Source organism: Erpetoichthys calabaricus, chromosome 11, assembly GCF_900747795.2.
Source record: "Erpetoichthys calabaricus chromosome 11, fErpCal1.3, whole genome shotgun sequence".
NCBI lineage: Eukaryota > Metazoa > Chordata > Cladistia > Polypteriformes > Polypteridae > Erpetoichthys > Erpetoichthys calabaricus.
This window is the reverse complement of record NC_041404.2, coordinates 166,097,242-166,122,462: the sequence shown is the minus strand read 5'-3', so window position 1 is coordinate 166,122,462 and position 25,221 is coordinate 166,097,242. Positions and strand designations below refer to the sequence as shown.

The 25,221-nt window shown below is 37.3% G+C and overlaps 1 protein-coding gene across 1 annotated transcript in view; it reads right to left on the bottom strand.

The window, feature by feature from the left end:
- card11 (caspase recruitment domain family, member 11) overlaps nt 1-25,221 on the bottom strand; it is a 210,480-nt gene that overhangs the window by 36,683 nt on the left and 148,576 nt on the right. Inside the window, exons 6-11 of the mRNA XM_028814476.2 lie at nt 23,956-24,108; nt 18,172-18,297; nt 7,727-7,924; nt 6,571-6,747; nt 4,752-4,800; nt 2,532-2,668 (exon numbers count right to left, since the gene is read on the bottom strand). Coding sequence (XP_028670309.1) covers nt 2,532-2,668; nt 4,752-4,800; nt 6,571-6,747; nt 7,727-7,924; nt 18,172-18,297; nt 23,956-24,108 — 840 coding nt within the window. The remainder of the gene's footprint in view (nt 1-2,531; nt 2,669-4,751; nt 4,801-6,570; nt 6,748-7,726; nt 7,925-18,171; nt 18,298-23,955; nt 24,109-25,221) is intronic.

The window sequence follows — 25,221 nt, the reverse complement described above, 5'->3', positions numbered from 1 at the left end:
CTGTGAGGCGTGGGTATTTTGCTAGTAGTTAATAAAAGCCGACCATCTTTTCTATTTCTGAACACAGTACAACATTTCAGCAGAGAGCGCAGCCAATTCTGTTGACAGAGCACATTCACATACACACGATCTACGTTTACCCATCCTGAGGCTGAGTCAGTATAACGTTGTTTAACTTAACACGCACAACATGCATTTGAGAAAGAACTGTAAGAAACCTGCAGAAAAGCAGGGAGAACGTAGACCTCAACGCAGGAAGTTACAGAGCAGTAAATGAAAATTTGTGAGGGAGTGGCATTAACCATTGCGTCAATTTATAATTTATTGATCTCAGGGTATAACTGAAGACTATAAGTGTGTGTGTGTGTGGGTGTGTGTGTGCGTGTGTGTGTGCGCAACATTTAAGTTTTGCCAGAATAGGCTTTGGCCCCCTGCGGCCCTGAATTAGATTAAGCCTGATTGAAAATGTATGAGCCTGCACGGTCAATATGTTTTGCTGATGATTTGAGTTATACAAATGAGTAACTGGAAATGTGATAAGGAAGTGGAGAGATGCTCTAGCAGGGCAAGGTAAAAGCTGATAAAAAACTTAATATATGTTCTGCGACTATAGTGGAGAGGGTATGAATAAAAAGTGAAGCTGAGAGCAAATAAGTTAGAAGAAATAGAGTCCTATTTTTACTTGGAAGCGAACAGAGAATCAGAGCAGGAAGGAAAAATTGGAGAAAGTGTAGTGGAATATTCTGTGAAAAAAGGATATCTACAAAGTTAAGAGGAAACATACATAAGACAACACTGAGACCAGCCATATTATATTGTTCAGAAAGATGGGAGGGAAAAACTAGAAGTGAGATGGAAGAATGGAAGTTCGAAAGATGAAAATGCTGCGTAGGATGTTCAGGGTGACTGAAATGAGTTGAGTAGAAAATAGATGATGCAGAGTAAGTTTAAAAGTGAAAAGCAAACAGTGGAAGATGACAGAAGGAAGACTCCAATAGGCTGGACACATGTTCAAAAGATCTTATTAGAGAGCGGCAAGCAAAATCTTCGTTGTTCTTGAGTTACCCTGACAAGACAATAACATTGCTAAGCTTATGTAGACGTAGATTAGAAATGACAGCTGAAAAGTAGCAAATCATCCTGTAGATTGTGGAAAGTCACTAGAGAAGTTAGAAACAATTTTTAAACAATTTCTCACCTGATCAAATCCATGCCCTCTTTTAGGTGAGACTGAAAGAAATCCTTCATTCGATAATAGCAATATATATATAAACATACATATGTATAAAAACAGACATAAAATGTAGAAAAATATATAGAAAAATACATACATCCACAGCACACACACAAATATACTCACACATCAGATATCTAGAATAGGGGGAATAACAATAGTCATTCATTCAGTCATTTTTCAGATGTTAATGGCACATCTAAGCAGAATTCATCTCTAATGGCTGAGGATTAGGAGGTAAAAAAGAAACATGTCTCTCTTGGAATTGCCTTTCCCAAGGTTTCATTTAATTTTTTCCCCTACTAGGGCTTTTTTTGGGAGATTTTCCTTGTCTTTTCTAGAGAGTCAAGGCTGGGGGGCTGTCAAAATGCAGGGCCTGTTAAAGCCCATTGTGGCACTTCTTGAGTGATTTTGGGCTAAACACAAATAAATTGTATTGTATTGTATTGTATTCATTTTTCATAGCAGGGGGTTTGATAAACATGTTCTTCTCATGTTTGTGTCATATTTTCCCAAGTCCAGTGGGAAAATTTTACATTAAATGTAAATAGATGGGTATTTTACATTAAATGGTGTCTATTAAATGGCCCGGTACGACTGGATGCTGGTGTATGTTGTCACACACGTGCGAATAAGAGGCAGCTAAAGAACTTGAGTAATTGTAATGCTACATCAGACCATGGGGTGGCGGAGTGGGCTGACTGTCTCTCTCATTTCCTTGCAGACCATTCCTGGGAAGTCCTGCCAGGTACCGGCGCCTTTGATGACGTCACTTCCGGGTCCCGCGGCTGTGATGACGTAACTTCCGGTCCTGAAGACGTCACTTCCGGTCCTGGCATAAATGACACAATTTCCTCCACCAGCTTTTAAAACTGCCTTCTTACCTCCACTTATTCAGTTCTGTGTTAGACTCAGTCTTGTGAACAACTTGATTTATTTCAACCTTTTTGCAGCCAGGAACATAATACAGTATATGGGTAGCTGCCCCAAACCTTTGTATCTGTCTGGAGTCGTTTTGTGACAATGTGTAAGTGTTCTGTTCATGGTTTGGGACTTGCTTTCTAGTTCCAGAAAACAGCCATTTAAAGCTAAAAACAGTTTGAAAAGTGGATGAATTTTTGTAAACAGTATGTCACAATAGAGTGTACTGCATATACAAATATACACTAAATATACTGCATATTTACAAATATTGACTTTGTTTAGATATGCCCACCACATAGCTATTAAAACAAGGACAGGCCTTTTCATCGATTAACATGACAGTAATTAAAAAGCAAAAGAACAAGACACTTACAAGTTTGTTAAGTACTTCAAAGCCATTGACAGAGCTGGAGGAATTACTGAAGGTGGTTGTATTGGAAGAAATTGTGTCCACTCCAGGACTGGCTACATCTGACAAATCTCCATTCATGCTTATGGAAGAGGTTGCAGCTTAGAAAGAAAAGACAAGACCTTTGGAGTTACCAGGCGACTGTATTAACTTTTATACACTCTCTTAATATTATTTTAAAATGTAGGCATTGAGGGTGGCAAGGTGGCGCAGTGGGTAGCGCTGCTGCCTCGCAGTTAGGAGACCCGGGTTCGTATCCTGGGTCCTCCCTGCATGGAGTTTGCTTGGTCTCCCTGTGTCTGTGTGGGTTTCCTCCCACAGTCCAAAGACATGCAGGTTAGGTGCATTGGCAATCCTACAGTGTCCCTAGTGTGTGCTTGGTGTGTGTCCTATGATGGGCTGGCGCCCTGCCCAGGGTTTGTTTCCTGCCTTGTGCCCTGTGTTGGCTGGGATTGGCTCCAGCAGACCCCCGTGACCCTGTAGTTAGGATATAGCGGGTTAGATAATGGATGGATGGATGTAGGCATTGAACACTGAGCTTGGAAATATATACTAGCATATCTGTAGATTGCACAGCCACCATTTACAATGTTTTATGGCTGTGAAGTGCTTATTCCTGAGGTAAGCTGTGGAAATATATTGGTGTTTAAAGCTGTAGAGGTTTCAGGTCCTTATAGCCATAGTTAGTGTTTATTTGTTTAAACATTAGGGGTTTTACCTAAGTTACTTGTATTTGTTTTTCTAGCAGTTTGGATTATTTAATACCTAAGTGTCCCACGATGGACTGGCACCCTGTCCAGGGTTTGTTCCCTGCCTTGCACCTTATTCTAGCTGGGATAGGCTCAGGTGGACCACTGTGGCCTTGTTCACGACAAAGTGGGTTAGGAAATAACTGACTAATTGCTAAGTGTGTCATGAATCTATTTGAAGAGCTAGAGGCCACTGAATTAACTTGAGAACATGATGTCACTGGAAGAAGATTACTGGATTATTGAAATTATGCAGCTGTAAAAAATGATAAATGGATGAAAATGACTTGGCATAAAGAAGCATATTATTAGGTATACAGAAAGATGGAGTGGACAAGGGGGGGTTGTTTTTATGTTACAAAATAAAGGAGATAACAAGTGGCATCCAGACCTCCGTGGTATAACAATAATTCCTAGGGTTCAAAATGAAAACTAAGACAATTATTGACTCAAGTTATAATCTGTAAGTGAGCATACATCTCAGAAAATGTAATCTTATTTGATGAAACTAAACATATATCCTTTAAGAGAGTCATGATTATATATAATTTCAAACATCTTTGATTTAGCATGGAAAATCAAATTGGGAACACAGGATTTAAACTACAAATGAATATAATAGATTAGTAATGGCAACCTCACTGTTGTTTATAAATGAATTCTGTATGAACCAGACAACAGAATACAGGTAAGGGTCACACACCTTGTATACAATGAGCTAACCTGTTAAGTTTGTCATGGACAACACAGAAGAGGTTGCAAATGTGAAAGTGACAGCAAAAATAAATTCAAACAGATGCAGGCTATCTTCAAAACTGAGTTAGAACTTGGGGAAATATTATTCAGTCCTCTGCACTGCAAAAAATAAAATCTAAGCAAGTGAAACGTATTTATATCCATCCATCCATCCATTTTATCATAACAGTAAATCTAATTTTCCTTATTGCAAGAATTATTGACTTATCCAAAAATTTGTATTTACAATTCTTTTAGCTTACTTGTTGCCAAGTATTTTTTGCTCACCCATTGGCAGATATAAAAACAAAACAACTCCCATTTAAAGTCTAGTTTTTGTATGTATGTCATGCAGACAAGTGCAAAGTAGTGAGCACAGATAACAAGACTTAAATACAGCATAATTGGAAGATAGTGATAGGTACTGAATTGAAAGAAACACATTATGAAAGTAATTCAGGGATTTATATTGACACTATGTTCTCATCCTCCAGGTCCAGTGCAGAAGTACTTCAAAAAGCTAATAAAATGTCAAGATCAGTCATTAAAACTGCAGGATAAAAATCAAGAAAGGCTCTTTGTAAACTCTAGTGAGGGCAAATTCATAGTAGAAATTTGCTGACTGAATTTTCCAATGAGAAGAAAACAAAATTAGGAATCCTATTTTTTCTGGAACTTAAGGTCTTTCAAATTTGCATACCTTGAAAGTCAGGTGGCTTCATAGCGTTAATTGGTGATTTTGACCTGATCTGCAAAAATAAAAAGCACAGAAATCAAAATTCAATGAAATCATTTGTTTGTTTTTCATATAGACTTATTCTGGTCGGGCCTATACCAGGATCATGGCAATTGTGGGCATGGAAACAGTGAGAGTTCTGCTAAGGTCTGTCCAGGGTATCTTTCCAGTCCAACAGTGTCCGCTTGATATTGTTTTATTACTAATGTAGAAGGTAGAGATTTTAGTTCTAGGGTACCCAAACTCTGGAATGATCACAGTGCCAATAATAGAGAACTCCCTTTGGTCTTAACATCTAAATCAAGACTATTTACGTACAGCACACATTTGCTAGAGCTGCAGTTGAGGTTAATTCATACTGCGTTCTAATTAAAACATAATAATTGCTTTTGATTTGCTATTAGTCTTTCCTGTTTTCTTTCTATTTTCTCCTGAAGCAAAGCCGACTGAAAGGGTTCCATCAAATTATTAACAGTTAAGTAATTTTTTGAGTTGGGAGGCTACAACACATTCAAGAACTTTTGGCAGAAAAGAGAGATAGGGCAAAAATTGTTAAGATTGTCAGCATCAAGACCAGACTTTTTTAACAGTGAGGTTACAGAAATGATTTTAAAAGCAGCTGGCGCAAAGCCTTTGTTAGGGGATGTATTTATCACTGTTGTAACAGTCAGGATCATGGCATGAAGACAGGATTTAAGAAGCGTGGTGGGGATGTGGTCCAGTACACAAGGAGGCTTCCTGTTGTAGTACTTGGTCTGCCTCGTTCAGGCATTTATAATAATTTCAAATTATTTTCAAATTACATCTTTCCAAAAAAAAGGTTATCATATGCCTGTGGGATGACCCTTATCATAATGTGGCTGATCTAATGATTTAAAAAATGCCATGTATATAGGTATATTAATGCAAATATGTCATACTATTTCCCTGTTGATGTTTCAACCATATGATGTGTATTTATGTTCCTATTCACACTATATTACCTAATAAGAATGAACTGAATTGAGCAAAGTTGATTTTTTTCTGTTAATTTATTCATTTTTTTGTTTACTAAGTACACACAACTAATTTAAATTGGTATTCAAAAAAAGCAATTAAGATAGAAAAATACCATCTCTCATATATACTGTGGGCACTACAGCCTAAGGAACAGCAGAAGCAGAAAGTTAATATAAAAATATTTATTCAATGGCATAAATCCATAATTTAGTAATTCATTTTCAACACCTGCACCAACTAACTGTGAGCCCAGAGTTTTTACCAGGGTTAGAGGCAAATCAAACCTAGGAAAACTAACAAGAGCATCTTATTTAAACACTCAAAAATACCGGCAAATGTCACCAAAAACAGAAGCACCTAACATGCATGTAGGGCTAAACAAATATGAGGATTTTCATTTGGAGGACAAGATCATTTTTGCAGAGACTATTCAGAAGAAAACACTATTCAATTCATTCTTGTTGAAAAGAAAACAAAAAGAGAGATTACAACATTGATAGAATAGTCTCAAAGTTACTAACTAGGAGCCTATCATTTTCACCAGCGTTAGTAGCAAAGCCTGGGAGATGGCTGCCACAGGGCTGAATACCTAGGGTCCACCTGGTCATATTGTCATCTTGCGATAAGATATTCCATGTCCATTAGTTATTGTTGTTGAAGGTAAAAGCAATTTCTATTCAAGATCATCTTGCCCACAATTTTGTTTATTAAGAAGCAAATCAACTGAAATAATCATGAAGTTGTGCTTTTTCTTCTCAATAAATCTTGAAAGGAGAAGACTCACCACCAATCCCTTCAGGTTTGGTCTGCGCTTCAATGGCGAAGGCTCACTTGTGAAAAAGTCATTTTCAGCCAAATCCTCATCGGAATCATCTTCAACTGGTTCTTGGCCATTAGTCTTTGCATTTGGCTGACCAAACACCTGTGATATGACTGTTGGAGGGACATTTCTAGGTAAACTCTGAGGAATAGAAATAAATAAAAAATGATGTTATTTTAGTTTAGCTTTGTTTTTGTTTAATTATATTACAGCGTATCACCTCAATTCAGTTAGTCCGTTAAATCATGATATAGAAATATTAAAAACTGAGTAAAGGAAAAAAGAAAACACAAAGTGAGTGCAAAATATAATGCTGAAAAATACAGAAAAATCAAGCAATAAAGCATAAAATATGTGTGCTTATAAACTGTAGCTCCCAGCACTTACCAGTTTTGACCTCATAATGATGGGCAGTTAGCCAGGTTGTCCTCTTTCTTCAAAGAAAACGTAACTAGTAAAATGACTCAAATGGCCAGAGGGGTCCTCTAAGGTTCTAAACAACTTGGTTAGGAATTTTGTAAAAGACATAAATGTACTAAAGTATATGATTATTTCTTTCTGCCATCTACAAAACAGGTTTTCTGGAGTTAGTTTTGTACGTCCAGGAAAGTAAAATTAATAACCCTGGTGTGTTTCTGCCCTTGGGAATTCTGTTGGTATTTTACTTTTTGAGACCTTTAAAATTTTTATTTGAAGCCTCATTCCTCATGACCAATTAAAACACTGTTTACTTTATGCAAATTGAGAAAAGATCAGTTTAGAAACACCAAAAGTGCACACATCACAGCAAACAATTACATTCTCATTAATGAGAGTTAAGATTTTCCACTGAATATGCATAGCTTTCATTATTCTGTTCCTCTGAGACGCATCTGAGTCTGGGTAAATAAAGTTTCTAACAAACTTTTTTTTTGCTCTGAGCCTTGATAATACAGTTTTGGGTTTGCTGCTTTTCAAATCAAAGGGATTAGATTGTTCCTATGGATCTGTCTGAGTGATGATGTTGGATGTCACGGCTCACAGTACAGTCTGTGTGCTACTGTTGCCAAACAACACCCTGGTCAGAACCACCATCCACATCTGAACATGAAGTCCCTTGGCAAAATATGAAATGCCCCACCTGATCCAGACAGTTTGTGTCCTTCGACATGCGTCTAAGTTTACACTCCAAGTTGACAATTTTTGCCTCTTTCCTGACAATCTCAATATGTAGTTCATCACTTTTCTCTTCCAGCTCCCGGATCTGCTTGCGGTATTTGTCTTTATCAACCAGGCATTGGGAATATAGTGTCTGGGCATCGTCTCGAGAACGGAAGGCCTGTGGAGGAAGGAAAAACACAACAGTAATCTGTGTGCATGAACATGTATCTTTATAAAACGATCTCCATAATTACTGGGATGGTGAAGTCAGATTTGGTAGTTTTGCTGTATAATCTTGCAAATCTTTTCTGACATGGAAAGGTGAGCATGATGCAAAAATGTAATAGTTTATCTTTTATTTCTGTGTATTTCTTTACATACAGTGCATCCGGAAAGTATTCACAGCGCATCACTTTTTCCACATTTTGTTATGTTTCAGCCTTATTCCAAAATGGATTAAATTCATTTTTTTCCTCAGAATTCTACACACAACACCCCATAATGACAATATGAAAAAAGTTTACTTGAGGTTTTTGCAAATTTATGACAAATAAAAAAACTGAGAAATCCCATGTACATAAGTATTCACAGCCTTTGTTCAATACTTTGTCGATGCACCTTTGGCAGCAATTACAACCTCAAGTCTTTTTGAATATGATGCCACAAGCTTGGCACACCTATCCTTGGCCAGTTTCATCCATTCCTCTTTGCAGCACCTCTGAAGCTCCATCAGGTTGGATGGGAAGCGTCGGTGCACAGCCATTTTAAGATCTCTCCAGAGATGTTCAATCGGATTCAAGTCTGGGCTCTGGCTGGGCCACTCAAGGACATTCACAGAGTTGTCCTGAAGCCACTCCTTTGATATCTTGGCTGTGTGCTTAGGGTCGTTGTCCTGCTGAAAGATGAACCGTCGCCCCAGTCTGAGGTCAAGAGCGCTCTGGAGCAGGTTTTCATCCAGGATGTCCTTGTACATTGCTGCAGTCATCTTTCCCTTTATCCTGACTAGTTTCCCAGTCCCTGCCGCTGAAAAACATCCCCACAGCATGATGCTGCCACCACCATGCTTCACTGTAGGGATGGTATTGGTCTGGTGATGAGCGGTGCCTGGTTTCCTCCAAACGTGACGCCTGGCATTCACACCAAAGAGTTCAATCTTTGTCTCATCAGACCAGAGAATTTTCTTTCTCATGGTCTGAGAGTCCTTCAGGTGCCTTTTGGCAAACTCCAGGCGGGCTGCCATGTGCCTTTTACTAAGGAGTGGCTTCCGTCTGGCCACTCTACCATACAGGCCTGATTGGAGGATTGCTGCAGAGATGGTTGTCCTTCTGGAAGGTTCTCCTCTCTCCACAGAGGATCTCTGGAGCTCTGACAGAGTGACCATCGGGTTCTTGGTCACCTCCCTCACTAAGGCCTTTCTCCCCCGATTGCTCAGTTTAGATGGCCGGCCAGCTCTAGGAAGAGTCCTGGTGGTTTCGAACCTCTTCCACTTACGGATGATGGAGGCCACTGTGCTCATTGGGACCTTCAAAGGAGCAGAAATGTTTCTGTAACCTTCCCCAGATTTGTGCCTTGAGACAATCCTGTCTCGGAGGTCTACAGACAATTCCTTTGACCTCATGCTTGGTTTGTGCTCTGACATGAACTGTCAACTGTGGGACCTTATATAGACAGGTGTGTGCCTTTCCAAATCCTGTCCAATCAACTGAATGTACCACAGGTGGACTCCAATTAAGCTGCAGAAACATCTCAAGAATGATCAGGGGGAACAGGATGCACCTGAGCTCAATTTTGAGCTTCATGGCAAAGGCTGTGAATACTTATGTACATGTGCTTTCTCAATTTTTTTATTTTTAATAAATTTACAAACATCTCAAGTAACCGTTTTTCACGTTGTCATTATGGGGTGTTGTGTGTAGAATTCTGAGGAAAAAAAATGAATTTAATCCATTTTGGAATAAGGCTGTAACATAACAGAATGTGGAAAAAGTGATGCGCTGTGAATACTTTCCGGATGCACTGTATGTGCTTCAGTATTCTAAAATAATACATATGAGACAAAGATACACCAAGGTGAAACTTTGCTGGAATATGATATAAAGAAGACATTTCTTCTTTTTTAAAACATGGTAGAGATCATGTATGCATGACCACCTCTGGGATTGGCTTATTCATCATTTCTGACAATGCACAAAAACAACTGAAACTTAACAATCTCTAACCTGCTTAATCTAATTCAGGATCATAGCACTGAAACCATGACATAGTGTCAGGTCATCACCCATCAACACGAGTGAAAGAATTGTGGTAATGACTCTAAACGGCGTTTCATTATGTAAGACAATGATCTAAAACAAATAGTTTATCAGGTAAGAATCCAAGTTCAGTTCACTATTACTTGCTAACTGTGTACTTGTAATCAGTCAAACTGTATGCACTAGTATTTGTTTTTTTAAGTCCCCTTGAATAAAGACATCTGATATAATAATTACAATAATAATAATAATAATAACCATAAAGAAGAGAAAGGAAGACATTCTTTGTCTGCATTGACGTGCTATTTGAGTTTTCAGAGATATGATCTGCATATTCTTTGTAAGGTTCAGGATATGCATAACAGATAACAGCAAGCTCACCATTCAAGACTTGCTTTTGTTTTGTTCACAAAAATGGAGTGCAAACAAAGTTAATAAAAAATATTGCATTGCTCCAAATAAGATGTAAGGCGGAGCTGTTTCTCCATCCATTATCCAACCTGCTATATCTTAACTACAGGGTCATGGGAGCCAATCCTAGGGCACAAGGCAGCAAATAAACCCCGGGCAGGGCACCAGTCCACCGCAGGGCACACACACACCAAGCACACACTAGGAACAATTTAGAATCGGCAATGCACCTAACCTGCATGTCTTTGGACACGGGGAGAACATGCAAACTCCACGCAGGGAGGACCCGGGAAGCGCACCCGGGTCTCCTAACTGCGAGGCAGCAGCGCTACCCACTGCACCACTGTGTCGCCCGGAGCTATTTATGTATTTTATATTTTGAAAGCTCATGGTTAGATTACAATGCACTGATAATAGATAGTAATATTATTTTACAATTTTTGCAGTCCCTTCACATTAGCTCACATCCCAATTGGAAGCTTTTATTTCCAATAACTCTCACAGCATATGAACACAGTATTTAGACTGGCCAAGTCAATCTCCTAGTTTCCATCTAGTTGAGTATACACTGAAGCAACACCCCACCCATAACAAACAACAACTGAAAATGACTGCAGAAATGGAAATCCGAAAAAACAAGAATTTTGTGATGTTGGCAGGTCACAGGCTTTATGAGGTTACTGCTTATAAAGGATCAGCTAGCAGATCAAACTGTAAAAGATGAACTTGTCCTAATATAGTATGACTGTTCACCTAAAATGTGGAGATAGAAAACAAAGACTGTTTTTATTCTAAAATGTTAAAGCAGATACATGCAGACGTAATCAAAAACTGGCAGAATGTTGTCGTGGCCAAGTGATTGGGATTTTAACAGGTGGTTGAAGGTTTAAACCCCACCACTGACTCCCTGTATAACCCAGAGTGAAATTCTTACTTCACTGACTCAATTATAAAAGACACATTCCCCATCTCTAAACATTTATAGCTTCTTTCCAGGCATTTCTGTGTGCAAGGCATTAACTTAATTTGGAAACTAGTAAACCCGTTGGCACACTAATGAGCACAGTCGTATGCATTTGCAACTGCAATTTAACTTAAAACTCTGTTTTGGTTAAGTGGGAGGAAAATTAAGACTGTGTCCCACTCCAAGGAGCAGTAGCAATGTTTGTGAAACTAGTACTCCTGATGACGTTTTGTAGTTTTCTGATACTCATGCTAAGGCTTCCCCACATATATAATAATAATAATAATATCAATAAAAATAATATTCAAATGTAGTTGGAGAAGAAGAAGAAAGAAAACATAATAAGGTAGGATATTGTGCTAAGCTGCAAGGTATTGTTGCTACTGTAATGAGTATCGAGACGGAAAGACTGACTTACACTTCGAATGAAAGTTAAGCCAGCTAAAGTGCATGTTTATTTAACAATGAATGATCCACAGATGAACTTGCAGAAGAATTACTTTGCACTGTTATGGCCATGAGAAAACGCCTCATAAAGTAACAGTTACTGAAACTTTCCACGGCTATTCCTGCTCTGTTTCTGAAGTCACGTTCTCTCTTCCAGTGTTTCTGATCATCCTCCAGAGTCACTTGCCATATCACTCTCCATGATCCCCCCAAATTTTCTGTAAGGCTCTATTAATCCAATGCCACGGAAGTCTCCACCTGCCTTCTTGAACCTTCTTGGTCTTGTAAAGTGTAAAGTGAATGTTCCAGAGTTTTGAAGAAAGCACTGCACAGTGTACCTGTGTGACATTTCGCGGTCAATCACTCATCCTGATCTGCTTATCCTCAAGTTAATATAATGACTACTTCAGTATAGCTTGCATCCATGACCACATGTGTGGTGATAACTGTGTGCTGATAAAAATTGGGGCAATGATCTGTATGTGCATGTTGATTGGCATTAATGCAGCTTTCTCTAACATTACCTCATGTGGTGTATTGTGAAAATGTATAAATCTGTGTATTACCTCATGCATCGTTAAGGACATTCAAAATTTAGTACAAAATTAAAAAAAAAACTTGTTTGTGACATACTCAAATCATCACTATTGCAAAGCTGTATTTTCTGCCTCCAAAAATATAATATTATGAACACTTTCATTTAATTTGTCAGCGCATAGCTTCTCTGTGCCGATAGAGTGACCATGTAACATACAAGATTTTTTTACAAATATTATTCCATCTTTGTCAAATTGGTATCTTTTTATACCATAGGCCCCTGTTGTCCAATGTTTTCAAAACATTTAGCCTTCCCTGGAGTTTACATCTTCTGACAGCTAACAAGTATTCCTTAATCCTGGTGAAGTTAGGAGTAGTTTCCTAAATTAGGAAAAGTGATAAAATGCTTTTACTTCTGCTCCCAAGAGTAGGGCCAAATTGGTGATTTTTGAGTGAGTTAGGTCCATTTTTCTATTCTGAGACATTTGAAAAATATGAGCACTGATCTTTACTTCCATGCCAGCAATGGAAAGAGATGTGCTAATACAACAAAATATTGAAAGACTGCATTGTGCAAGTATTTTTTTAATACAAGTCATAGTGTTATAGTGTTTTCTGCTGCTGTTTACAGCATCCAACACGACTCTTTGAAAAATCCTCCACATACAGCTGGTTGAGAGTTTCTTAGGTGGACCAGACACTTTAAGGTGTTCTGCTTCAAACAAATTTACATCTAAGCTTTTTCTCATTTCTTCGAAAAATCAATTTTTAGCCATTCTGCTAGGTATTTTCTCCAGTGTTTCCTGTTATTTACTTTTAACAAGATCCATTTTTTGAGAGCTGACCTCAAATTCTTCTCTATTATCCTCTGATGTATTGTTAAACTCATAGCAATACTCCAACCACCATCCTTTAGAGCCGGGGTGAGGTTCTTCTGCTCAAAGGCAGTTTTTGTTTTTTGTCAAAAATGACTTCTGGCAATGCAGCAAAATAACTCCAACTCTGACACTTTCACACTGAACAAATTGTTCCAAATGTTCTCTTGCAAACTTTTACTTGTGCAATTATGTTGCTTTATGAGAGAAAAGAACACCTCTACCACGAGCTGAAATGTAGACCAATTTTGTATCACTAAAGGTCTTTTCTATAACGAATACACTTCACACAAAACATAACTTATCAAAAAAGAGATGCAGATGAATTAAAACCTTTGACCAGGTCACACTGGGTTGGTTTTGGACCAGCGTCAAAGTGTTTCTAAATGCAAATGCAGTGTGTATAAAATGTCACATCCAGCTTGATGATGTTCTGAACTGGCCACAGTAGTCCAGCATCAACAAACAGAGGGATGGAGTGGCAGACATCAGAGACAGCAAAGCAATGTGCCACACCAAAGATAAGATTAATGACATCCTGACACTGATCAGCAGTGTGACAGAGGAGCTGAATGTGATGACTCCTCTTCATGACCAAATCAGGTAAAAAACACAGGGTGCCCCCTGGAGTCTAGAATGATACTGAAAGCAAAACATGGCTGATTCTTAAGGCACATTCAAATGCAGATATGTTGCAAGATAACACTTAGCACTTATAGTACAAATATGTAGCAAATGAATGACTTATGAATTAAAGGGCTATACTGTTCATAATTGAAAATTCAAAGTGTTTAGCATGTAAACTGATTAGGATCACAATATCTAGAAAAGACTTATGATTTAATATTTGAACCTGAAATGTAAAACAAATATGAATGTATATACAGTGTATATATATATATATATATATATATATATATATATATATATATATTATATATGTATACAGTATATACAGTATATTATGTATATATATATATATATATATATATATATATATATATATATATATATATATATATATATATATATATATATATATATAAGCAATTATTACTTATAAACCAGAATGTTTGTTCAGGAGAAAAGATAAACATAAAAGTGATGAAAATGTTTCCACACAATTTAATATTTATCTTCAACTAATACTAAGCAGTGTTACAAATTGATGCACCAGTAATAAAAGTCAGAAATCAATATCTAAAAATTAAAAACAAAATCAAGAAACACAACATGGATGTAATTACTTTTGCTGAATGTGAAATATATTTCAAATTAGTTCTGGGTAATTGAGATATTGAAAATTTTTATGTAAAGGAATGCACTGCATAAAGATCAGTTGAGGTTTTAAAAATCATTGTAACATACTGATTAATATAATATATCGCTCAACTCAGTTAAACTTATTTTCATACAACTCACTTCCATTTACAAACTCAGAATGCACTACACATTTATGAATAAGTTGCACTTCAAATAAAAGACACCATTAAACATTTTCTCATGTATGCAGAAGGATACCCCTAAATAGTTTTGTAAATTTGGTACTTCATGTGGTTGACATGATGGTTAGAGCTACAATCAAGTCTTGGAGGGCAGAGTTTGCACATTTTCTCCATACCTGCATGGACCTTTCTCCTGGAGCTCTGGTACTTTTATAAAAGGTGACTCTGTGTTACTGTGTACATGACTGCATGATTTAGCCCTGTATGAATAGTGCCCAGGCTTAGTTCCTGCTTTGTGCCTAAAGATGCCAAAACAGGTTATTCCTGGCTCTGTACAATTTTGAAATTTGTTTATGTGGCATCAGCATACAGATAGCTGGACAAAGGATTGGACTATTAATTAATAAGTGCAACCCAGGTTGTTTTTTGACCTTGTATGGTTTCCTTTCTTTTATTTCCTATAATATAAATGTTCTACACAGAGCATGCTCAATTAGGTAAGGTACAAATCCTGCCTATAAGACATTTTGTTCAGTTGCTCTCTTCACTGTGCCATGATTTTGGTCAAACAAATTATTGGTACATGGAGGTAATATATTCATACATTGCTATAAAAATAACATTTGTGCTCACAGACTTGCTTATTTAAGACAAAGTGCGTCACTTTTATTGTTTGAGTCACATTTCACTTAGGGTGAACTATATTTGTACTATTTCTATCAACAAGAAGGTAAATTTGGGATGGCATTGTCTCACTAGTCATAAATCCTGCGCCATACCAGTATAGTGTGACCCTTTTGAACGGTGTGTTGGTAGAAGATAAAAGTCACACACAGAAAAGCAAAAGATGATTAAGAAGAGACATGACTGAAGTGTTTAAAATTAGGAAGGGAATTAGTCCAGTGGATCAAGATTGTTATTTTAATTGTTCATCAAGAACATTGGGACACAGTTGGAAACTTGCTAAGGGTAAATTTCGCATACACATTAGGAAGTTTTTCTTTACACAGAGAACCATAGACACATGACATACCAAGTAGTGTGGTAGAGAGTAGGACTTTAGGGACTTTCAAAACTCAGCTTGATGCCATTCTAGAAGAATTAAGTGGTTAAGACGAGCAAGCTTTGTTGGGATGAATGGCCTGTTGTTCTCTCCTAGATTGTTCTAATGTTCTAAAAAAAGGCTGATTACAAATCAAATTTTAATTTGGTCATAAACTCATAATATTTATGATTACATACCTTAGAAAATACGTCATATTTAACTAAATAAATTAAAGATAGAATTTCTATTAATGACATTACCACTTAAAAAGCCCGCTGCACAAGAATACAATACTATTACTACAAATCATAAAACTGCTTGCTACAAAGACAAAAAACAAACTGTTCAACATAATAACACTACACAGAAATACACATATAATATACAGTATATTTATACTGCCATAATATTAGATTCCATCTGTCATACACCCTCTTGTCAATATGGACACAAGCAAATAACGCCAATTGTGAGTGAATACTGTGATGATACCTCCCAACTGTTGACAAACTGTCTCATACGTTAATTTCCCTCTCAAACTGAACACACTCTTATGCAGTACAGACTTTGCCCTCCATGTCTTTCTGTCGTGTCACTCTTCTCATCAATATACCTCCAATGTCTGGTCTCCTTGTAGGTTCCCACAAGCAGGCTTTGCTGTACCTTCACTGGTTTGTTAACTGTTCCTTACTAAAACTAGACGATGCTTCTCAGTTTTCACTCCGAAGCGGTGGAATGAGTTGCCTATGATCATACAATCCACTCCCAGAGTAATAGAGGTTAGGTACCTCCAGGAGAGACACCTTTTCCAAAGCATTCTGGGACTAGTTGACTTTCTTCCTCTCTGCTCTCCTGGTAAATATCTGCATTTGTACTGATATTATTATAACAATGATACTGATTGAGTCTAGTTTTATATCTAGTATGGAGACTGCCTGCTGTATTACAATTCTTGTGCTAATATTTGAATTTTTGTAGTCTGTTATGCGTTAACTTTGTACTTTACAAGTAAATAATATGGTTTTCTTCAGTAAGTCACCTAGAATAAAGGCACCTCCTAAATAAAACTACTACAAATAATAATAATAATGGCTCATGCCAGAAGATGAATTAAACTCAATCCAGTGATTTAACTCTGCATAACTATTCTTTCCCATTCTGAACACGCCATTTCCAAAGCAGATGTCCAGAGGAGTAGTGCTACAAGGGATGCCAGACTTTCACAGAACACGTTCATACACACATCCACGATGGGTAAGTGTCTTTAAGATTTGTGAAGGAAAAAATGTGCCGATGTACAAAGCCCACATTGACACATCCAGGTCAAAATCTACACCCAGGACTCTGGAGCTGTTTGGTGGTTTGCCAGCGTGGGGTCAACGGGTTCATTACATTAGCTTTGTTTAGTCTTTTAGATGTTAAGGTACAAGTTTTTATTCAAATTGATATAAGATTACACAGCGGTGGGCTGGTGCCCTGCCCGGGGTTTGTTTCCTGCCTTGCGCCCTGTTTTGGCTGGGATTGGCTCCAGCAGACCCCTGTGACCCTGTAGATAGGATATAGCGGGTTGGATAATGGATGGATGGATAAGATTACAAACTTTTCAACATTTAAAAAAAATATTTTTTTAGGTGTGAAGTCATGACCATTATCTTGCAGTGACATTGATGGCATATCCAATTTAACTTTAGGCAAAGAATAAAGCATTTTAAAACTTTAATGCCATGTTGTATTTAAGTCACGAGCTTGAAACAGATTTTAATATTTAAGTAAAAATTGCAGTTTAATATACAGCATTTCTTTTAACAACCCTACAATGCTACAAAATGTGCAAGCCTGCAATTATGATTGTCCCAGATTCAAGGCCTTGTTAATTTAACATTAGATTGCAATCTCATAAAGCCAATGTGCTAAATAAAAAAGAAAAAAAAAAACAAAAACTGCAGTACACTTTCTGCAATCTTTGTAAAAAATCTTTAAGTACTGTATTTAAATAAATAGCTTGGGTTTGTTCTTGCATCTGGTCAGCCTTTCCATTTATTGGCAGTTCTAATTTTCTTCAAACAATAAATGAATACGCGACATGTGGGTATTTGGCATTCTAAATGAAAAAGCATTTTAGCTTAAACTGGCAAGCTTCCTTACTTCTGTTTTTTCAGAATTCAAACCTAAAGCTTCATTTAAAGTCCATTAATAGTTTGGATTTTGGTTTTGACTTTCACATAGTTGATGTATTTAATCTGATTGCACCACAGGTAACTTATTATTGGAGTTCATTGGGAACTTTACAGCTACTGAAGCAGTCGGTAAGAGAAGAGTAAAGCAATAAAGAAAATGTGTTTAGACTGTAGTGAAAGCAGTTGTACATTTCGGAACATTTTTTCATATTGCTAAGCACAATAGAAGAGCAATTCACAGTACAACATTCCATCCCACATCTCTTTCTTACCTGGTCACGTTCTTTTTCAACCTCTTCCAATTGTATCATGATGGTATTCATGCGGTTTTTGTACATTTCACAGTCTTTTACCAAGGTTGAACATTTCAGCTCCAGATCTTCCTTTTCTTCCAAATACTGTGGAAAATTTAGTAAGGTAACATTAGTAATTCTGTATTTCAGAACATCAGTTAGTCAATCAGTCTTTTATACTGTGTAACACCTTTTCACCACCAATGGCACAAGGCACCACCTGACAACCAAGCTAAAGCACATCTGTGTTGTCTTTTCTGATGATTGTAATTCTATCCCATTATTATTATTATTAATTAATTATTATTAGAGCCGACTATACTTCCTTAGAAGGCTGGCGTCCTTCAACATATGCAATAAGATGCTGCAGATGTTCTATCAGTCGGTTGTGGTGAGCGCCCTCTTCTACGCAGTGGTGTGCTGGGGAAGCAGCATAAAGAAGAGGGACGCCTCACGCCTGGACAAACAGGTGAGGAAGGCAGGCTCTATTGTAGGCACGGAGCTGGACAGTTTGACATCCATGGCAGAGTGACGGGCGCTCAGCAGGCTCCTGTCAATCATGGAGAATCCACTGCATCCACTGAACAGTATCATCTCCAGACAGAGGAGCAGCTTCAGCAACAGACTGCTGTCAATGTCCTGCTCCACTGACAGACTGAGGAGGTCGTTCCTCCCCCACACTATGTGACTCTTCAATTCCACCCAGTGGGGGGGGGGGTAAACGTTAACATTACACAAAGTTATTGTCTGTCTGTATACCTGCATTGTTATTACTCTTTAATTTAATATTGTTCTTTATCAGTATGCTGCTGCTGGAGTATGTGAATTTCCCCTTGGGATTAATAAAGTATCTATCTATCTATCTATCTATCTATCTATCTATCTATCTATCTATCTATCTATCTATCTATCTATCTATCTATCTATCTATCTATCTATCTATCTATCTATCTATCTATCTATCTATCTATCTATCTATCTATCTATCTATCTATCTTATTTGCTGTGTATCCTTTTTTTCAGGAGCTTAAATAGTTTTTATATAGAAACACTTGTTCCTAAAACAAGCCAAACTGCATAAAGGCCTACTGTAGCAGAGTGAAGTGTGTGTGAATAAACTGAAGCTATACATATACCCCAAAACAGGCACCCCCTACCCTGCCCCACCCTTAACCAAGTGTTCTGATAAAGTGACAAGTCACACCACTGCTCCTTGTCACCTAAGAGCAGAAATAATGGTAGATGAAGCATAGGCTGGTACAAATCAATGTATTTTGGCAGTTTTGCTCAAAGAATTATATACAGACTGCTTTTCTTTTCCACTCACTTTAATGTGTCATACAGGTAATGTCTGCCAGACACCACCTCATGTCCCCTAAACCTTTACACACTGGCTGCCATTGAACACAACTCCTACTTACTAATGCAGTTCTGCAGCTGTCAGCTGAAGCTTATAGACTTTATTATTTAAACAGGCTCTTGATATTGTGTCAGAATTCAGATAATGAGTTACTCCTGTTCTTGTTTCATGTGTCATGCTGTTTTTCTGAATCACGTATTTGTAATCTAACTTTTATTTCAATGCTTTTGATGTATGTTTTTGCCCTTTTGGTTGCATCAGGTTCTGCAGGTATGTGTAAATGTTTATACATGGTTATTGGTTCGTTGTACTTTTTATTTATGGTGCCATTGTTTTTTTTAACTGCCACTTATTTATCCAATGTCACTCTTCTATGTTAACATAAATCATTTTGATTTCACTTCCTAGGATGCAGTGACATTATTAATTAATCAGATATATGGACACAAAATGGAAACATAATTCTAGAACATGTAGAAGTTGAACAGTTGGGCAAACAATTATATTTGGGCAAAGGAGAGTTGGCTCAGGGGCCTGTAATTCTTCAACTAAGCTGTACTTAATCATTTCTTTTTGTTAATAGCCTTTCTTTTAATGCTTAGGTAAAGATCTGACAAGAAGTTGCTGTAGTCTTCCTTGTTAACGTAACATGAACTCAAGTACGTCATCAATTGATACATTTGCCATTGTACCAGTGGGTGGTGTCATCACTGCCATTTTATAAAAGGGCAAGCTTTGCATATGGAACTCAACTGAACTTTTCCAAATGAAATAACAAATTTTGACTTTGAGTCTTGTATTGCCTGTTAAATCACAAAGAAATATTTTCCAGGTCAAGTTCTCCAACTCCTGCCTGTCTTTGTTACAAATGTGCCTAGTAAATCAACAAATAAATAACTCCTTCAACACAACAATAGACTCTTCAATGTAATGCTCTGTCTGGACATGACAATTATGTCTTTTTGACTGTCTTTGACTGTATTCTCTCCTGTCGCCATTGACTACTGACCTCTGCGCTTCACCATGTCTCCTTATTCTAAGGCTGCTAGATTCACAAATTTGTTGGCCTTCTTTAATGATGTTGCAAGTCACCTTAATGACCGGAACAATTTTAATCTTTTAAACATGTAAATGAAAGGTTTATTTTTTATAATCTGAGTGAAACAGAGCAATGGGTCTCAAGATCAGTCCCAGCTATGGCTGCATGCTTTCACCCCAGCCATTTTTACAATCATTCTTACTCTTAAATAGTCTCATTATTTAGTAATCAGGTTCTACAAATGTTTGTTAAGAAATTCATAAATATTTGTATTTTTTGCCATACTTTAAATGCTTATATTCCTTCCCATTTTAATTTTAATGTATCCTTTTCTGTTGAATTTACTACCATAAATGCATCCAAATGCTGAATGAACAGTGCACACATTAGATAGATAGATAGATAGATAGATAGATAGATAGATAGATAGATAGATAGATAGATAGATAGATAGATAGATAGATAGATAGATAGATAGATAGATAGATAGATAGATAGATAGATACTTTATTAATCCCCAAGGGGAAATTCACCTCACATTCACATTTACATTTGCACATTAGTGTAAACAGCATTAGATGTTAAAGGGTAGCAATTACTTCTCTGCCATTTTCACTTACCTGCTCACTAAGGATGTATTTTCCAAATGAACAGGCAAGTGAATATGGCACTGAAGCATTTGCCCGCCTTTAGCATTCTGTGTTATTGACATTTGAATACAATTAATGGAGCAAACTCAATAGAAAAGAATTACATTAAAAAAATAACACACCACCATGGTATTAAAAGTTTTGATCACAACAGAATTTTTTCAGAGTTTCTTAAAATAACAGAATAAACAAGGTAAGCTTACTAAACTGAGATTAATTATAAGTAAAAATGGAGCACTGATTATGAAAATAAACAAAACAAAAATCCACAGCCATGAAAGGGCTAACAGGAGTGAACTTGGAAACCACTGAGACAAAAAAATCAAAGGGGCAAGACAGGAAGGAACATCAGGGGTGAGCTTGGGTTGATATACAGAAATTTTAGAAATCAGTAGCCAGGTTAAAGAGGAAGGATGTGCTCCTAGTCAAAACAAATAAAGAGTCAATGCCAAATGTCCAAAAATCTTAAAACCAAACCGCCAGATAAACTAAAGAAAAAAAAAAAAAAAGTTTGTACTTTGAATCAAAGTTGAGTCGATTGCAGAGCAAGTGGTTTGGCTTAAGTTAATTGGCTGCCAAAACAACATGAGCAGACACTTGTGCTGTCACACTGTATGTACACTCTTTAAAATAACGAGATGTCATGGGGAAACCATTTTTGGTTCCCTAAAGATCCATCCACATGAAGGTTCCAGAAAGAACCTCTATTTAGAGTGTAGCGGGCTCCACACAGTAAATAACCATGACTGTGAAATACCAGTAAGTCATAATTTTAAAAGGACTGCCGCTGCACACAACAACACAGGCCAAGTCCAGGTTTTACTAATCCTGTTTGTGTCCTGCCAAGTAGCCTACCATACATCAAAGCTTTCATTTTTTTCTCTCTACATATTAAGACTTTTTCAAAGCACAAAGAACCAACTTCATATACAAAGAACCCTTCCCAAAATGAAGTGGTGCTTTACTAAGCAACAACTCTGAAAGGAACCATACAATGCAGTAAATTGCCATTAAAGAACCATTACATTTAAGAGTGTACATAAACAAAACAAAATCTCTGGCAAAATGAACCAGCATCATAGCAATCAAATATTAAGATGGTAGGACCTGTTGATGTCACTCGCATCAGATTAATGTTCCAAAAATACAAAACACAAAAAGAACAAAACAGTATTTACAGTGGAAATGTGAAACCCACAAACTTCAATGCCCACAAAACTGGATTAAATGTGGGTAAATGAAGGGGAGATGAAGATCCTATTGTGCAATGTACTGTAACACTGACTGGCAATTTTCTTGCATTTTTTGCTTTCTAGATGTTGAAAGTCATTAGTTTCTGTTTAAATTTAATAGAAATAGAAGAGAATTGTGCCTGATTATACTATTATAAGCTGTGACCCCAGAGACCCTGAAATGAGATGCTTGAAGTGGGACCGTACTCACTAGTATGCAGTACTGGAACCTCTTTCAATTTTTATCTAAAGTACTGTCAATGTTCCTTAGCATAATGGTGCATACACAACTCTTTGATGAAACAAATGTTATTGTATCGCAGCGCTCGAAGTTTCATGAGGGCCCCCTCGAATGCTAGTGTATTGCTATAAATAGAGAACTCCTGTAATTTGATTCCTCTTCATAGAGTATCACACTATATGTCAAATAGCTAAGCCTGTAAAACACCTGAAAACCAGTTCAACCTTCCCCATTGAAATACTGAGTGCTCTCTACTAGTGTTAAGAACAGAAAAATATTCAAAGTGATTTACTACACCCCCGTGATGTGTACCTTTCTAAGGGTGAATATGACCAGAAGTGCAACATATATGCAAATAATCCTCATTCATTGACAGCATAACTTTCAAATAGCGGGTTAAATTTGGGTTTGACAGATTACTGCAGAAATAAACAATCAGTATTACTTCTTGTATGTTTTGGTATGTATTCATATTTTGGACTTATGTGTTTTAAGGTACCATAACTATGCTAGGTATAAAGGAAAAGGTGCTTCTTTTTGTTTTATCTGGCATTCTAATAGTACTAAGACTTGTTCGACTGATAACGAAAAAATAAATCTTATCCTCCTATACGCACTACATATTCCAATTTACAAAACTAGAATAATGATCCTTTTTTCCATTCTACTCTTTATACCAAAGAAAACATAAGACAACCCTTGGGAAATCCACGAGTGTATTTTCTGCCTTGGTCTGGGTGTGAAGTTTCCTCAGTTTCTGAATAAAGCGTAGGTTTCCAGCTGCTTATTTTAATAAGCAGACCAGCACAAATAAGACAAAATCTTGCTTCTTGGTACTTTCTCCAAATCCCAGGAAGCTGCCTTTATAATGCTGCAAATGGGTACATTTATTTCTTCATTTTAACGCTTTTCCGATCTAAGTAGCGCTTCCCACCTGCTTGCAATGATCTTATTTTAATGTTGAAGCCTGTGGAAACCACAAGATGCATATCTCAGATATTTTGCAGGCTGTGGGACTAGAAAATGACTTGCGAGGATGTCTGCAAAGTCAAACGAAACCTCATTAATATTGCACAGTTCCTTGTTGCACAGCAGAGTACCCCCCGAACCTTTCCAGTTCTCACTCACAAAGTCACACACTCACACACCCCTCTTTAACACGCACCACATGTGCTCCTCCCATCCTCTCTTCATGCACTTTGTGAAATCAAGAAACCCAATGGCTCTAAAAACTTGCTCACTTTGTCCCTCAGCTCTTCTGCCTGTCGGACCTCCTCGTGTAAATTATACAGTCGGTTCACAAGCTCCTGGCGGTCTTCTAGAGCCTCTTGACGGTCATGTTCCAGGATATCCAGGATGGCTTTCTCAGATTCTGGAAGGATCTGTTTTCCAGGCTGCAGAGAATTTATACAAAACATATAAAAATACAAAAAAACACATAGATACATACATATTGTGAATTCTCTTTAAAACACTCTTCAGACTGCATATACTAGCATTTCAAACAATCCAGCTATCCAGTTTCTGAGACCATTTACTCCATTTGAGGCTCAGAGAAGCCAATCCAGGACGAGATGCCAGTCCATCACAGACGTGCACATGCTTACACAGAGACAATTTAAAGTCACCAATTAACCTAACATGTAAGAAACGGGAGAAAAACCACTGAATCAGCATGGTTTGCTGTGATAATCCTGTTATGTGTGAAGCAGCATTGCTAACCACTGTGCCACCATGCTGTTCTCACTGAAATAAGGCTAAATAAATCCCTGTTTGAAAATAAAAATGACTGCCAGAATAATACAAGGTGACAAAACAGAAGCAGAAACAGGAAATAAATACAAAATGGAATTGTCATGCTAGATGTCGGTGGACTGATTTTCATTTTATTGAATGTATCTGCTAAATCACTTCAATTGGCTTTGATTGCAGCTGAATGAACAGGCTTAAGATTCCATGTTATTCTCACTCTCGGATGGAGATCAGAAGCTAAAGCAGCTAGCTGTTTCTATAATAGCAGCTAGCCATTTATCTAAATGAGAAAAGCTATTTTCCTGTTTTCATATATGCTCACCTAGTCTAGCAGATGGAGAATAAACAGAGGGGCAAAATGGCATTTTTTTTATTGTAAAGAAGTGCATATTTACGAATAGCTTACATAAATACAGTGAAAAAAAAGATAAAAAATAAAGTATGGGACCATGTTGTCACTGTAACAGAACAAGCAGCTGGGGCAGTGATTTGGAGACCTGGTCCTTTAAGGGTAACTAGGGGCTTTCAGAGCAAATGTAGGGGCTGTCCTGACCTCCGAACTGATTACAGAGCTTGTGGAAATCACATTGGGATGAGGTTTAAAACCACCTCACAGTCCAATGCCCACTGAGTCTGAAGTTGGGCTGACTGTTGGAACAGCCAGGATGTCAGAACTGACAAAAAGAGAGAATGAGTGAGAGAGAGACAGGGGGAGACCAAGGAGACGAAAATGAAAAGGCTTCTGTGTTGTACTG